The sequence below is a fragment of the Malaclemys terrapin genome, chromosome 1, assembly GCF_027887155.1.
Source record: "Malaclemys terrapin pileata isolate rMalTer1 chromosome 1, rMalTer1.hap1, whole genome shotgun sequence".
Taxonomy (NCBI): Eukaryota; Metazoa; Chordata; order Testudines; family Emydidae; genus Malaclemys; species Malaclemys terrapin.
Window position 1 is genome coordinate 146,924,370 of NC_071505.1, and position 15,086 is coordinate 146,939,455.

The window sequence follows — 15,086 nt, forward strand, 5'->3', positions numbered from 1 at the left end:
CCTTTTTCCCTTCAGCCAGAAACATGCAGGCCTCATTATTACTGCTTGAGCAGGGGGTTGCACACAGATAACTGGTTGCTTACATATTCCAATTGCACCTGGGTTTTGAGGTTGATTAGAGTTTAAACATGGAAGGATAGAGTTTGGTTCACTTAGGCCTAGTGCAGGAAGGTTTCATTCACTTAGTGGCCTTCCACCCTCCCGAGTTACCTAGGGTGAGGCTTAATGACGTCAACAACAATTTAGTCAACCAAACACTGAGACAGATGAGAAGATGGACAGGAGCTGTTATTCTGGGTCTCTGACAAAGGGCGAACATGGAAAAAAAGAGAAACTGTCACTGTTAGTGGTAGCTGCTATATGTTTACTCCAGGTCTGCGATTTGTTTCTCCGATAGGTATGGTCCCTCTGGAAGAGTAGATTGGAAGCGAGGTCCAATTGTTGAAAGAAGTTTCCTCGTCTGTCCTGATGGTAGAAACTAGTGAATACTGCATCAAATATGCAGAGACCAGAATCCAGAGACAATGAGGGTGTGTAGTTAACCTTGAGAAAAATCCTGGTGTGAAACTCCAACAGGCTAAACGCTCGTTTGATCTCTAAGGCCTGGTCTACACTAAGAGTTTAGTTTGAATTTAGCAGCCTGTTAGGGGGCTCTCACTTCCCTGGTCCTTCTCACATGAACAGAGAGCAACAATACCCACAGTCCAAAGGCGCAAACAATTCGATGTTTATTGGGGTGAACTTCCAGCAAGCATGATTCCAGTTTCCTTCCTCAGTGTCCCCCTTCCCAGCTCTGACACCACAGAGCCTTGCCTGTCTCCCTGTTTCCATTCCCTGTTCCCATTCCCCCCCTTAGCAAAACATGATTCCAGTTCCCCCACCCCCAGTCCCGTTCCCATTTCACCTCCCCCCCCCCACACACACACTTCCTGATTGACTGCAGACTATATAGTAAAACTTGAGTTCTGCTTAGCTATATCTTAACCAATCATTTTACTGAAATTTAACTAACCAATCCTAACACATTGTAACATGGTTATTTAACCAATTATATCCCACCACCTTAATTGGTTTACACCCAACAAAATAAATTATACAGCAGACAGAAACAATCACAGAACCAGACAGAGATTATACAGACAAACAATAGGGAAGTGAAGACTACAGTGATAGAACAATACAGATATGAGGATTTCACATCCCAGCTATTGATAAGTGAGTTCTTGCCAGACAGGATGCTATCAAACTTAGTTTCCTTTTACATCTTCTAGGCCAGGGGGTAGGTAACCTATGGCACGCGTGCCGAAGGCGGCATGCAAGCTGATTTTTAGTGGCACTCACACTGCCCGGGTCCTGGCCACCGGTCCAGGAGGCTCTGCATTTTAATTTAATTTTAAATGAAGCTTCTTAAACATTTTGAAACCTTATTTACTTTACTTACAACAATAGTTTAGTTATATATTAGAGACCTTCTAAAAAGGTTAAAATGTATTACTGGCACGCGAAACCTCCGGAAGTCGACGCTAGCCTCGGTACATGGACGCACACCGCTGAATTAATGTGCTTAGTGTGGCCGCATGCACTCGACTTTATACAGTCGGTTGCCAAAAATCAAATTCTGTAAATTCAGAGTAATCCTGTAGTGTAGACGTACCCTAACTTAAACTGGAATATAATGTAATTTAAGGACGGTGATGTGCTGAATCAACCAAAGAAAGCTCTTCTCTCCCCTTGAGTTGTTTGGATTTCACTTGCTGTAGTTAATGGAAAACTACTCAGGCTAATATGGCATTCTTTTCTGGAGACTTCCAATGGCCCCACTGACTTTCAATTCCTCTGAATTTAAAAACAACCCAACCTTGAAGGTATGCCAACAAAAGTTCATTTTTCAAAACAAGATTCCCAGTATGCATCATGTTCCTTCTTGACGTGACTTTGAGTAATTTTAGATCCTTTGTCAGAATCCCAGGATAACAGCTCCTCCATTTATAAGCCTTAAACTTGATAGTTTATCTCTTGTAGGGACGCTGGTCTTGTTGGCTCTATTGTCACAACAACCCTTTGAGAGAAGGCTGCAAAACTGATCAGGGGACCTGAGGAGAGTGACTTACGAAGAAAGATGAAAGAGCTGAATATAGGGAGATTGGGTTAGAAGGAAGAAAAGTCTACTAATATTTAAAGCCTGTAAATGTCATGGAAGAAAAAGAATAACTTAGGGTGGTGCAAGGCTGTGGACTTAGAAGTAGACTGATGAAATCATATAAACAGAACACTTCCTGGCAGTAAGATCTATTAAGCTGTTCAGCAACCTCTCAAAGAAAGTGTTAGGAGCCCTTTTGTTTACTCAAAACTAGACTGGAGAAAACCCTGGAAAATTTATTTTTGGTGGTTTGCAGGGAAATGAACTAGATAACTTAGTCGGACTCCAGGTTCAAGACAGCACATCACAGAAATTAAATAGGGAAAAAAACTGTTAACTTCCAGCCCCTATTATAACTGCTGCATCCAACTTTCTTCTGTTTATAAAGATTCTCAAATAAATATTGTGTTTGTCTGACCTTTTATGGCATTTGCAAGCACTTTGGAAGAGCAAACTGCTAAATCATACTATTAGAATATTTAAAAGAAAACATTTCTGTAGAATTGAGATTATTTCAGCCATGCAGTGTGTGACGTGGCTCCAATAGTTCTAATTGCTACATGGCAAGTGTTCATTAACACATTAGCTGTTCTCACAAGGCTTTCTCTGCTGATGGTTATACTTCACCACAAACATGCTGTTAGTGTGTTTATTGAAAGCATTGTCTCCTCAGGTCTTACTTTTGATGAACGGGATATCATTGAAGGGGCCTTTCGCCGGGGGTTGATTCGAGTCCTGGCAGCAACATCCACCCTTTCTTCTGGGGTGAATCTGCCTGCACATCGGGTAATTATCCGAACACCTGTGTTTGGTGGCAGACTCCTGGACATCCTAACTTACAAACAGATGGCTGGGAGGGCTGGCAGGAAAGGAGTGGACATAGTGGGTAAGTGGAGGCTTTATTAACATTTTCTAAGAACTGTTTTAACCTAATTACAACCAGGGCAGTGCTTTACAATTAATGACTAATCATGATGAATTCCTTTGGTATTCAGTATGATAAAGTTAATCAAGATTAATTTGTTTGGTATTAATGGGGATATAATTTATAATTCCTAGGGGATTCTGTTTCACTGCATGAATTGATTTTGGTGTCTGCATGTCAGGTTACTGGAGGCACAGTCTATTTTCTTTGTTGAATTTCATATCGCCTCTAATACTTTGATCATCTGCTTTAATTGTGTGGGGTATGGCTAATTTAGCAAGGAGTTTTACAGACTTAAAATTTGAGAGATGATGTTGAAGTTCTAGACCCAGAATTTGGCAAACAAATACCTTCCACTTGGACAAATAACTTGAATTTATAAACCTCTCTCCAGGTGAACTACTTGCTTTGTGAATCTGAAAAATATTGAGTGCTTCCCTCTGGCAGTTCACAGAAAAAAGTATCTTGAGCTGTGCTAGCATCAGTCAAGAACTCTTTTTGGCATGGCAAAGCAAAGAACTTTGTTAATGTTAGATTTATTCAGAACGGAAGTTTACTTTATGGCTAGAATTGATAGTAATTGGGTTTTTTTGCAAACGTACAAACAGTGTGGAGAGTATAAAGATCAACATAAATATAAAACAGCTGCCCTGCTGCGGGCATTATTGGCTACTTGCTGGAAGTTCATTGCACTCTCTTTATAAATGGATTAGCTCAGGCGTTCTCAAACTTCATTGCACTGCAACCCCCTTCTGACAACAAAAATTACTACACGACTCCAGGAGGGGAGGGGGGTGCAAAGCCTGAACCCACCCAAGCCCTGCTGCCCGGGGGGGGGGAGGGGCAAAACCTGAGCCTCTAACCTGAGCCCTGCCACCCACGGCTGAAACCCTCAGGCTTTGACCCCCGGGCAGTGGGGCTCAGGCTTTGGCTTTGGCCCTGGCCCTGGGTCACAGCAAGTCTTAAGCCAGCCCTGGCTATCCCATGGGGTTGTGGCCCACTTTGGGGTCCCGACCCACAATTTGAGAACTGCTGGATTAGATTTATGGCTACATTCATATTTAATGCACAGTTGCAGTTTGCAGACACATAGATTCATAGATTCTAGGACTGGAAGGGACCTTGAGAGGTCATCGAGTCCAGTCCCCTGCCCGCACGGCAGGACCAAATATTGTCTAGACCATCCCTGATAGACATTTATCTAACCTACTCTTAAATATCTCCAGAGATGGAGATTTCACAACCTCCCTAGGCAATTTATTCCAGTGTTTAACCACCCTGACAGTTAGCAACTTTTTCCTAATGTCCAACCTAAACCTCCCCTGCTGCAGTTTAAGCCCATTGCTTCTTGTTCTATCCTTAGAGGCTAAGGTGAACAAGTTTTCTTCCTCCTCTTTATGACACCCTTTTAGATACCTGAAAACTGCTATCATGTCTCCTCTGACTTCTCTTTTCCAAATTAAACCAACCCAATTCTTTCAGCCTTCCTTCATAGGTCATGTTCTCAAGACGTTTAATCATTCTTGTTGCTCTTCTCTGGACCCTCTCCAATTTCTCCACATCTTTCTTGAAATGGGGTGCCCAGAACTGGACACAATACTCCAGTTGAGGCCTAACCAGTGCAGAGTAGAGCGGAAGAATGACTTCTCATGTCTTGCTCACAACACACCTGTTAATACACCCCAGAATCATGTTTGCTTTTTTCGCAACAGCATCACACTGTTGAGTCATATTTAGCTTGTGATCCACTATAACAGAGGTTCCCAAACTTATTTGGCCTACCGCCCCCTTTTCAGAAAAAAAATTACTCAGCGCCTCCCTTTTCAGAAAAAAATTACTCAGCGCCCCCTGGAAATCTACCTTCTTTAAGCGAACAAACAGAAAGATGCAGTGACAAATTTGTGTTCTTTTATGTATCTATATTTCTACCTACGTCCTACAATATAGTAAAGAAAGATGTGTTATTAGAATATCGCCCACGACATCAGGTATACAGTGGTTTTTGCGTAAGATGGCAAAAGACAACCAAACTAAAATACTAATGAAACTAATAAACTGGGTTTTGTTCTTTGCTCAGCATTAGATATATGTATTTGATATTAAACTGTCAAATATCAAACTAAATTTATCAAGAAATAATTAATTAAAAAATAATCAATATGCAATTAAAAATCAGTTAATAGTTTTAATTTAGTTTGCCCTTATTTAAATAATTGTTCCTTATTAACACACGCTTTATTTACCAATTAACACAGATGATTCGATAGATATAAATAAATGTTAATAGTTAACAGTTTTTTTACGATTTCATTCCCGTTTTCGTTAATATTGTAATAAAAAATGACAAATATATTGACTGTACACTTCAAATAGTACTGTACCGACACAAGCCTGCTACGATTTTATTATTAGCAAGCACTAGAGACACAGAAACGTACGGTAGATATGTAAGAAAATGTATAAAAATACTCACGTGTAAATTGCTGTTTTATTGAAACAACAATAATACAATTTGCTTTGTCTGTGATCCGTAATCCGTAAAGATCGAGGGTATTGAATATGAATAAAAAATTTTAAATACTTATTGCACTATTGTTAACTGCTTTTTACACAATTAAGAAACAATCTAAATTAGATTTCATACATGTCGCCTATTTATAGTATTGTATTGTAAACAAGTCATTACACGCACATATTCCTGCCGATGCATGCTGGACTTCCCGACAATGCGCGACACGCTCGCCTGCCAACGCTTGCTTGTTAAGAGCTGTTGGCGGACTTGACACCTGATCGGTTATAATTTGTGAATTTATTTGGAAAATAAAGTAATCACTACAACTTTATCTCTGTTACACAACAGATGAAACATGTACGAACGGTTTTTCAAAATTTTCTTATATTCTTTCTTTATGCTTCCACCGCCCCCTTATTTTTATTCAACGCCCCCCAATTGCACCCGAGGCTACTACTGCCCCCCTGGATCGTTCCAGCGCCCCCCAGGGGGCGGTATCGCCCACTTTGGGAACCTCTGCACTATAACCCTTTCTGCCCTACTCCTTCCTAGACCATCTCTTCCCATTCTCTATGTATGAAACTGATTTTTCCTTCCTAAGTGGAGCAGTTTGCATTTGTCTTTGTTAAACTTCATCCTGTTTACCTCAGACCATTTCTCCAATTTGTCTAGATCATTTTGAATTATGACCCTGTCCTCCAAAGCAGTTGCAATTCCTCCCAGTTTGGTATCATCTGCAAACTTAATAAGTGTACTTTCTATGCCAATATCTAAGTTGTTAATGAAGATATTGAACAGAGCCGGTCCCAAAACAGACCCCTGCGGTACCCCACTCGTTATGCCTTTCCAGCAGGATTGGGAACCATTAACAACAACTCTCTGAGTACGGTTATCCAGCCAGTTATGCACCCATCTTATAGTAGCCCCATCTAAATTGTATTTGCCTAGTTTATCGATAAGAATATCATGCGAGACCGTATCAAATGCCTTACTAAAGTCTAGGTATACCACATCCACAGCTTCTCCCTTATCCACAAGACTCGTTATCCTATCAAAGAAAGCTATCAGATTGGTTTGACACAATTTGTTCTTTACAAATCCATGCAGGCTATTCCCTATCACCTTACCACCTTCCAAGTGTTTGCAGATGATTTCCTTAATTACTTGCTCCATTATCTTCCCTGGCACAGAAGTTAAACTAACTGGTCTGTAGTTTCCTGGGTTGTTTTTATTTCCCTTTTTATAGATGGGCACTATATTTGCCTTTTTCCAGTCTTCTGGAATCTCTCCCATGATTTTCCAAAGATAATAGCTAGAGGCTCAGATACCTCCTCTATTAGGTCCTTGAGTATTCTAGAATGCATTTCATCAGGCCCTATTGACTTGCAGGCATCTAACTTTTCTGAGTGATTTTTAACTTGTTCTTTTTTTATTTTACCTGCTAAATCTACCCCCTTCCCATTAGCATTCACTATGGTAGGCATTCCTTCAGACTTCTCGGTGAAGACCGAAACAAAGAAGTCATTAAGCATCTCTGCCATTTCCAAGTTTCCTGTTACTGTTTCTTCCTCTTCACTGAGCAGTGGGCCTACCCTGTCTTTGGTCTTCCTGTTGCTTCTAATGTATTGATAAAAAGTCTTCTTGTTTCCCTTTATTCCTGTAGCTAGTTTGAGCTCATTTTGTGCCTTTGCCTTTCTAATCTTGCCCCTGCATTCCTGTGTTGTTTGCCTATATTCATCCTTTGTAATCTGTCCTAGTTTCCATTTTTTATATGACTCCTTTTTATTTTTTAGATCATGCAAGATCTCGTGGTTAAGCCAAGGTGGTCTTTTGCCACATTTTCTATCTTTCCTAACCAGCAGAATAGCTTGCTTTTGGGCCCTTAATAGTGTCCCTTTGGAAAAACTGCCAATTCTTCTCAGTTGTTTTTCCTCTCAGTCTTGATTTCCATGGGACCTTACCTATCAGCTCTCTGAGCTTACCAAATCTGCCTTCCTGAAATCCATTGTCTCTATTTTGTTGTACTCTCTTCTACCCTTTCTTAGAATTTCATACTCTATGATTTCATGATCACTTTCACCCAAGCTGCCTTCTACTTTCAAATTCTCAATGAGTTCCTCCCTATTTGTTAAAATCAAGTCTAGGACAGCTTCCCCCCTAGTAGCTTTTTCAACCTTCTGAAATAAAAAGTTGACTGCAATACAGTCCAAGAATTTGTTGGATAGTTGGATATTTGGATAGTTGAAGTCCCCCAAATCTTGGGCTTGGGATAATTTTGTTAATTGTTTAAAAAAAGCCTCATCCACCTCTTCCACCTGGTTAGGTGGCCTGTAGTAGACTCCTAGCATGACATCACCCTTGTTTTTTACCCCTTTTAGCCTAACCCAGAGACTCTCAACACTTCCATCTCCTACGTCCATCTCCACCTCAGTCCAAGTGTGTACATTTTTAATATATAAGGCAACACCTCTTCCCTTTTTCCTCTGTCTATTCTTCCTGAGCAAGCTGTACCCATCCACACCAACATTCCAATCGTGTATTATCCCACCAAGTTTCAGTGATGCCAACAATGTCATAGTTGTATTTATTTATTAGCATTTCCAGTTCTTCCTGCTTATTACCCTCGCATTTGTATATTGTCATCTAAGATACTGGTTTGATCTTGCCTCCCAGTTTTGTCCTGACCCTATAATGGCAGAGAGAAAGCCATTATAGCCCACACTCCCTCTTGTTTCCGACCCATCTCCTAGGTCTTCATTTCCCCACTTACCGGTGGGCTTTGCTCACCTGTCCCCGTTGAACCTAGTTTAAAGCCCTCCTCACTAGGTTAGCCAGTCTGTGTCCAAATAGGGTCTTTCCCCTTCTCAAAAGGTGAACGCCATCTCTGCCTAGCAGTCCTTCCTCGAATAGCATCCCGTGGTCGAGAAAGCCAATGCCCTCCTGGTGACACCATCTTCGCAGCCAGGCATTCACCTCCATGATGCATCTGTCTCTGCCAAGGCCCCTACCTTTGACAGGAAGAATCGAAGAGAATACCACCTGCGCTCCAAACTCCTTCACCCGTACTCCCAGAGCCCTGTAGTCACTCTTGATCCGTTCAGTGTCACACCTCGCAGTATCATTTGTGCCTACATGGATGAGTAGCATGGGGTAGTAGTCAGAGGGCTGGATAATCCTCGACAATGCCTCCGTAACATTTCGGATACGGGCCCCCGGCAGGCAGCATACCTCCCGAGATGAAATGTCAGGGCGACAGATGGACGCCTCCGTCCCCCTCAGCAGAGAGTCTCCGACCACCACTACCCTACGTTTCCTATTCGCAGTGGTGGCAGCAGACCTCCCAGCCTTAGGGGTACGAGGCTTCTCCTCCTTTACTGTAGGGGGTGATTCCTTCTCTCCTGTATCAAGAAGAGCATAACGGTTACCTATTACCACGGCGGGAGGGTTCGGAGCAGGGGTGGAGCACTGCCTGCTGCCAGAAGTAACCAGCTGCCAGTGTCCACCCTGAGCCATCTCCGCCTCCACCAGTGGTGTATTAGCAGTCCTGTGTACTGGGACAGCTATCTCATATCTTGAAATGTAACATTCCATCTTGATTTGAGCAACCTGGCAGCATCACATGTTGGAACCTAGTGTCTCTGTAGGCCACACCGCTGCGTTGAAGAGGGAAGTCAGATGCTCTGTTGTGGAATTTCTTGTAGCCTGCTGGTTACACTTTGACCAAACCTCCTATAAAATGAAGTTGCTTGGCTTTTGAAGCTCCTTTTTTTTCCCCCCTCATGAGAGGAGGTGATTTATTTTTTACCTGTCTGACATGAACCTTAGTTTACTCTTGCAAAGTGTGCAGTCTGAACATCTGCTTATGAGTTTATAAATGTACCCTCCTGCCCCCTATTCTGTAAAGCATTTTGGATGAAAGTGTAAATATAATGGTAAATACCAGCTGCTGCTCTTTCTACTACAGCAATTCCATTTTCAACAACAACAACTTCCCAGAATGGATTAGAAATTTGGTTGACAAACAAGGAACAAAAAGTAAGGTTTGATCTGAGAAAGATGACCAACTACTACCGTCTGTAGCACAATTAAAAAAAAAAAAATCTTTTGAGATACTGTTTCAGTGGTACCTCACACCAGTCAGGTTAAAATATATAGAGAGGTTAAAGGGGATAAATGTTGGTGAAATTGTGGTGAAAGAGGAGATTGTATGCATATATGTTGGACATGTCTAGTCATTAGAGAGTATTGCAGTCAATAACCAAATATCAAAAATGATTAGATATTTATTATCAAATGATCCTTTGGTGATCCTCCTGGCACTTCCAGTGGAAATGGTCACTCAAAAGGAAATGAATGAATCTCTCATCTGCTAGTAGTTGCTTGGCTATTAGCATCTCACTGGAAAAAGATAAATAGTAAAATATATATGGCAGGTTGTGGTTATGGAAGAATTAACACACCAATTATGTACCCAGCAAAATGGACAGATAGTTACTTAGATATTTGGTTACCTTTTACATCAGAGAAAGTACATCACCTGCAAAAAACAACCAAACAACCCCTCTTCCCCCTACCCCTCCCGCGCACACATCCACCACACCTGTCCAATTTTTTTTTTTTTAATAATAATATTTGGTAGATGTACCTGGTCTGGTAAGTATGTGTATATTGAGATTTCACTCAAATTAATAAAATTGACATAGATGTTGTAATGATGCTCACTCTGTAATGTGGTAGCACCTTGTTACATAGAAAGATCAGATTACTTTATTCCCATATAATGTCTCTTTAAACAAATGCTAACTGTTGTAATGATAGTTTTTGTTTCTGGGCTGCCACCTTGATGTGGTGGAGAAGCTTGTGTATCCTTAAGACCCTAAGAGTGATGCCGTTGGGAGTCCTGTACTCCTAGTAGGGTCACCCATGGCGGTTAGGTCGAAGGCGAGGTACCAAACAAAGTGCAGCCCAGCCCAACACAAGCTAGTATAAGACCTCAACGGCAGAGCAGGCGGATGAAGCAGGATCACTTCTCAACGGTTGCAAAAGTGGACAAAGGCTGCAACAGAGGAGAAAGCCCCGGTCATATTGGACCTCCTTGTTGCTGGACCCAGGCACCTCTTCTGCCAAGATTTGTGTTGCTGCTGATGCGAAACGGATCCCCGACATTACTCACACACGGGCTTCTCTCATAGGAAGAACTCTTTTTTTCACACTTCCACCCATAAAAATTCTGCGGTGATGGACGAGTGGTGACAGGGACCGGTGAAGTGATCACCAGGAGTCCCTAGTCACAGACCTACACACACGCGGTGACCGCAAGCTGGTTGGCATGTGCCCCTGGACTGAGATAGGGGCCATTATTGGCAGCAGCAATCACAACTGAGCAGGCCTTTTTAGGAACCCCTCTGTTCACTCCATATGGGGAACGGGCTAGAAAAGGTGCCCCAGACAAAGGCTTTTCCACCATACCTGACGGGATAACTGTGTCCAGAGGGATCACTCCCAATGCGGTCGAAAAATGAAAATGTTTCTTGCCACTCGGAATGTCTGTACTCTACTAGATGAATCAAAAAGTGAAAATACCCAAACACAGAACTGCAATTGTCGCCCAAGACCTCTCGAGGTACCACATTGACGTCGCTGCTCTCAGTGAGACAAGACGTGTAGGTGAAGGCCACTTGAGGGAAGGGGGCAACGGTTACACTTTCTTCTGGAAAGGAAAACCAGCAAGCGACAGGCGAATACACGGTGTTGGCTTTGCAATCAAGAACCTTCTAGTCAACCGCCTGACTGAGTTCCCAGTCAGCATCAACGAACGCCTCCAATTGACCAATAAGTCATTTGCTACTATTATCAGTGCAAATGTGCAAAGCACGACCTTGTGATCACAAAGACAATCTTCAGACAGCAACAAGTAAAAAACAACTTGGTAACACCCCATTCAAAACAATGGCACCTCCTTGGCTATGTCGTTGTAAGAAAATAGGATCTAAGAGATGTCCAAATCACCGATGTCATGAGAGGAGCTGATGATTGCTGGACTGACCACTGCCTGGTGAGATCAGTTATGTCTATCTGGATTGCACCAAAACATAGAAAGCAATCCAAACCATACAGATGGCAATAAAACATCCAAAGATTTCAGTCCTCAGTGCACCAAGAGAACTTCCAAACACTCCTCAAGGGAAAAATGACCATATGCACACCTGGAAATGACAACACAAGTGTCAAAGACTGGGAAGCCTTGAAATAGGCCATCCATGAGGCTTGCGAGGAATCTATCGGCTTTGCTACCTGCCACTATCAGGACTGATTTTACAATGACAACATTGAGATCACAGCCCTTTTGGAGTAGAAGAGAAAAGCTTTCTGTGACTGGCAAAACCATTCATCATCTAGTCAAAAGCAGAGCTCTTTCCATCAACTCAAAGCTGAAGTTCAAAGGAGGATCTGAGAAATCAAAAACAAATGGGGGGGAGGGATAGCTCAGTGGTTTTAGCATTGGCCTGCTAAACCCAGGGTTGTGAGTTCAATCCTTGAGGGGGCCATTTAGGGATCTGGGGGAAAAAAATCTGTCTGGGGTTTGGTCCTGCTTGGAGCAGGGGGGTTGGACTAGATGACTTCCTGAGGTCCCTTCCAACCCTGATACTCTCTGATTCTATGGTGGGAGGACAAAGCAAAAGAAATCCAAGCATTTGCTGAAAGACATGATACGCGGAGCATTTTTTGTGAGACAAAGACTCTGTATGGACCAAGCTCATGTAGCCTCACACTGCTGAGATCCAGAGATGGTAGTACCCTTCTTAAAGATAACGAATCCATCAAAGAACGCTGGAAGGAACACTACCAAAAGCTTTTAAATCAAGAATCAACTGTGACTGACAGCATCATCGACTCCATCCGTCAGCACCAATTTGGGAAACCCTTGCCAATCCACCAACACCTGAGGAGGTCTGCAAAGCAGTTAAACGAATGAAGAACAATAAAGCACCAGGTCCTGATGGCATAACAGCTGAAGTACCGAAAGTGGGAGGAGAAACACTGACTAACAAGCTTCATTTGCTGCTCCTCAAAATCTGGCGCACCGAACAAATCCCTGCTGACTTACGTAATGCTAACATAGTCACCATTTTCAAAAAGGGAGACCAGGCCAGCTGTGGCAACTAATGAGGCATTGCCCTTCTCTCCATCGCTGGGAAGAGTCTTACTAGATTCTTACTGAATTGCCTGCTCCTTCTTGCAGAAGTACTTAGAGTTCCAGTGTGGCTTCAGACCATCATGAGGCACCACAGACATGATTTTTTTAGCCAGGGAGGTCCAGGAAAAATGTCAGGAACAACACCAGAAGCTGTATATGGCCTTTATTGATCTGACCAAAGCCTTTGACTCTGTCAACTGTGAGGCTCTGTGGAAAGTCATGTCAAAGTTTGGCTGCCCAAGCAAATTTATCACCATTGTAAGATTACTCCACGACCAGATGATTGCCTCCATTCTGTGCAGTGGCTCTACCTCTGAGCCCTTTGTCGTTCGAACTGGTGTAAAACAAGGTTTTGTACTGGCAACCACCCTTTTTTCCATTTTCTTAGCAGTTATGAAAATGTTATCCCAAGACATCTGCCACAGGACATTGGCATCCAATATCGGACTGACGGCAATCTCTTCATCCTTTCTAGTTTCCGTGCCAGAACTAAAGTAATATCGGCAAAAATAACTGAACTCCATTACGCACATGATTGTGCTGTAGTTGCACACTCAAAGGAGGATCTGCAAACAGCCCTTAATTGTGTCTCTGAAGCTTACAAAAGCCTAGGGCCAATCTGAACACCAGCAAAAAGTTCATCACCAGCCCACTCCCAGTCAATCATCAGACACAGCAAGGAAGATCTTCATTGACAAAGAAGAACTGGAAAATATAGAATACTTTGCCTATCTTGGCAGCCATCTGTCACAGAGGGCAGACATAGGTGTCAAGTTTCAGCACAGAATCCGTTGCACCAGCCTTGCATACTGTCTTGCAGATGTTCAACAATCACAACATCAGAACGCACACTAGACTTTTGGTTTATAAAGTGGTGGTAATCCCAAATCTCTTCTATGGCTGTGAGACTTGGGTGACCTGTAGAAAACACCTGAAAAACCTGGAACGTCAGCACCAGAACTTTGTTCGGAAGATCCTCAACATAAAGTGTGAGGATTGCCACACTAATGCCAGTGTCCTTACAGAGGCCAACATCTTCAGTGTTGAGACCCTGATTATCCAGCACCAACTGTGTGTGCACGCCTGATGTACGCTTACTAGAACAGCTGTTGTACGCCCAACTCACCAAAGGAGAAAGGAAATGGGAGGCCAAAAGAAATGCTTTAAAGACATCCTTGAGATAAACAAACATCAAGAGATGTGGCATCGATACTACATACTGGGAGACAGTAGCCCAGGACAGGGATAACTGGCAAACACTTGTCAGAAAGGGAACGTCCGTTTTTAAGGAAAATCGCCTTGCCCTGGTCACAGAACCACACCAGAAAAGAAAAGACAGACAACTGACACGTAGCGATCACGGCCCAACCCTGACATCCAACACCACCTGCAACGTCTGCTAACAAGCCTGTGGCTCAAGTGTCAGACTCCTCAGTCACCAAAGGACCGATTTAAAAAATAAACACCTGTGAAAGAGATCATCCTCGACCTCGAGGGCTCACCGACAACAATATGACAAGAATATGTAAACTTGTTAAAACTTCCTAAATAAATAGTGAAAAAAAAATATAAAAATTACAGTTTTTAAGAATAAAAAAGTAAATAAATTTGGTTGACAAATCAGGGAACAGAGACTAATTGTTACTGTCAAGACCTCCAAATACTGGAATATTGAAGTATCTGGGGTCTTGAGTTTTTTCATTTGATCTGAATTAAACTTCTTAATGTTTCTAAATTGGATTATTCCTACTTCTTCTCTGTTTGTCAAAATTGTCTCTCTCTTTCCATGGGAGAAGTGAGCAGGACTGTTTAGTATCGAGGAGCATAAACTACAAAATTGGCTCTGTTTCATCTTTTTCCATTTCTGGTGGAGTTGTGCAGGGTGGTGAATGGATTAGTTACAGAACTACCTACTGAACTAGCGATTAGAGATGGAAAAAACTTGTTGGATCATCCATTTTCTTCTCTCCAATGCAGGATTGTTCCTCAATGGCCAAAGCACTAGAACAGTGGTTTCCAAACTGGAGTTCGTGAAATGTTACAGGGGGTTCTCAGGGAAAAAATTCCCTAATGGCGGACAGAGCTGTCCCTAGGGACCCCGGGCAGCTCGGGGCCACCACACGGAGCCCTTGGACTTCCAAGAGCTAAGCAGATCAAAGCAAGCATATATATCACACTGAGGAGTTTTAAACTTCAAGACTCCTTATAAGAAATGGAAAGGGAGGTGGATATTTTTTGCTGTTTTTAAAATTAAATGGGCAGCTAGTATTGTTTTTAAAATTATTATGAAGAACAAGTTTAAACTTTGTTG

The 15,086-nt window shown here is 42.4% G+C and overlaps 1 protein-coding gene across 2 annotated transcripts in view; it reads left to right on the plus strand.

Annotated features, from left to right (window-relative positions):
- Positions 1-15,086, plus strand: part of POLQ (DNA polymerase theta) — a 149,928-nt gene that overhangs the window by 38,293 nt on the left and 96,549 nt on the right. For both annotated transcript variants that reach the window (XM_054042860.1, XM_054042870.1), the window contains exon 9: positions 2,814-3,026. In XM_054042860.1, coding sequence (XP_053898835.1) covers positions 2,814-3,026 — 213 coding nt within the window. The remainder of the gene's footprint in view (positions 1-2,813; positions 3,027-15,086) is intronic.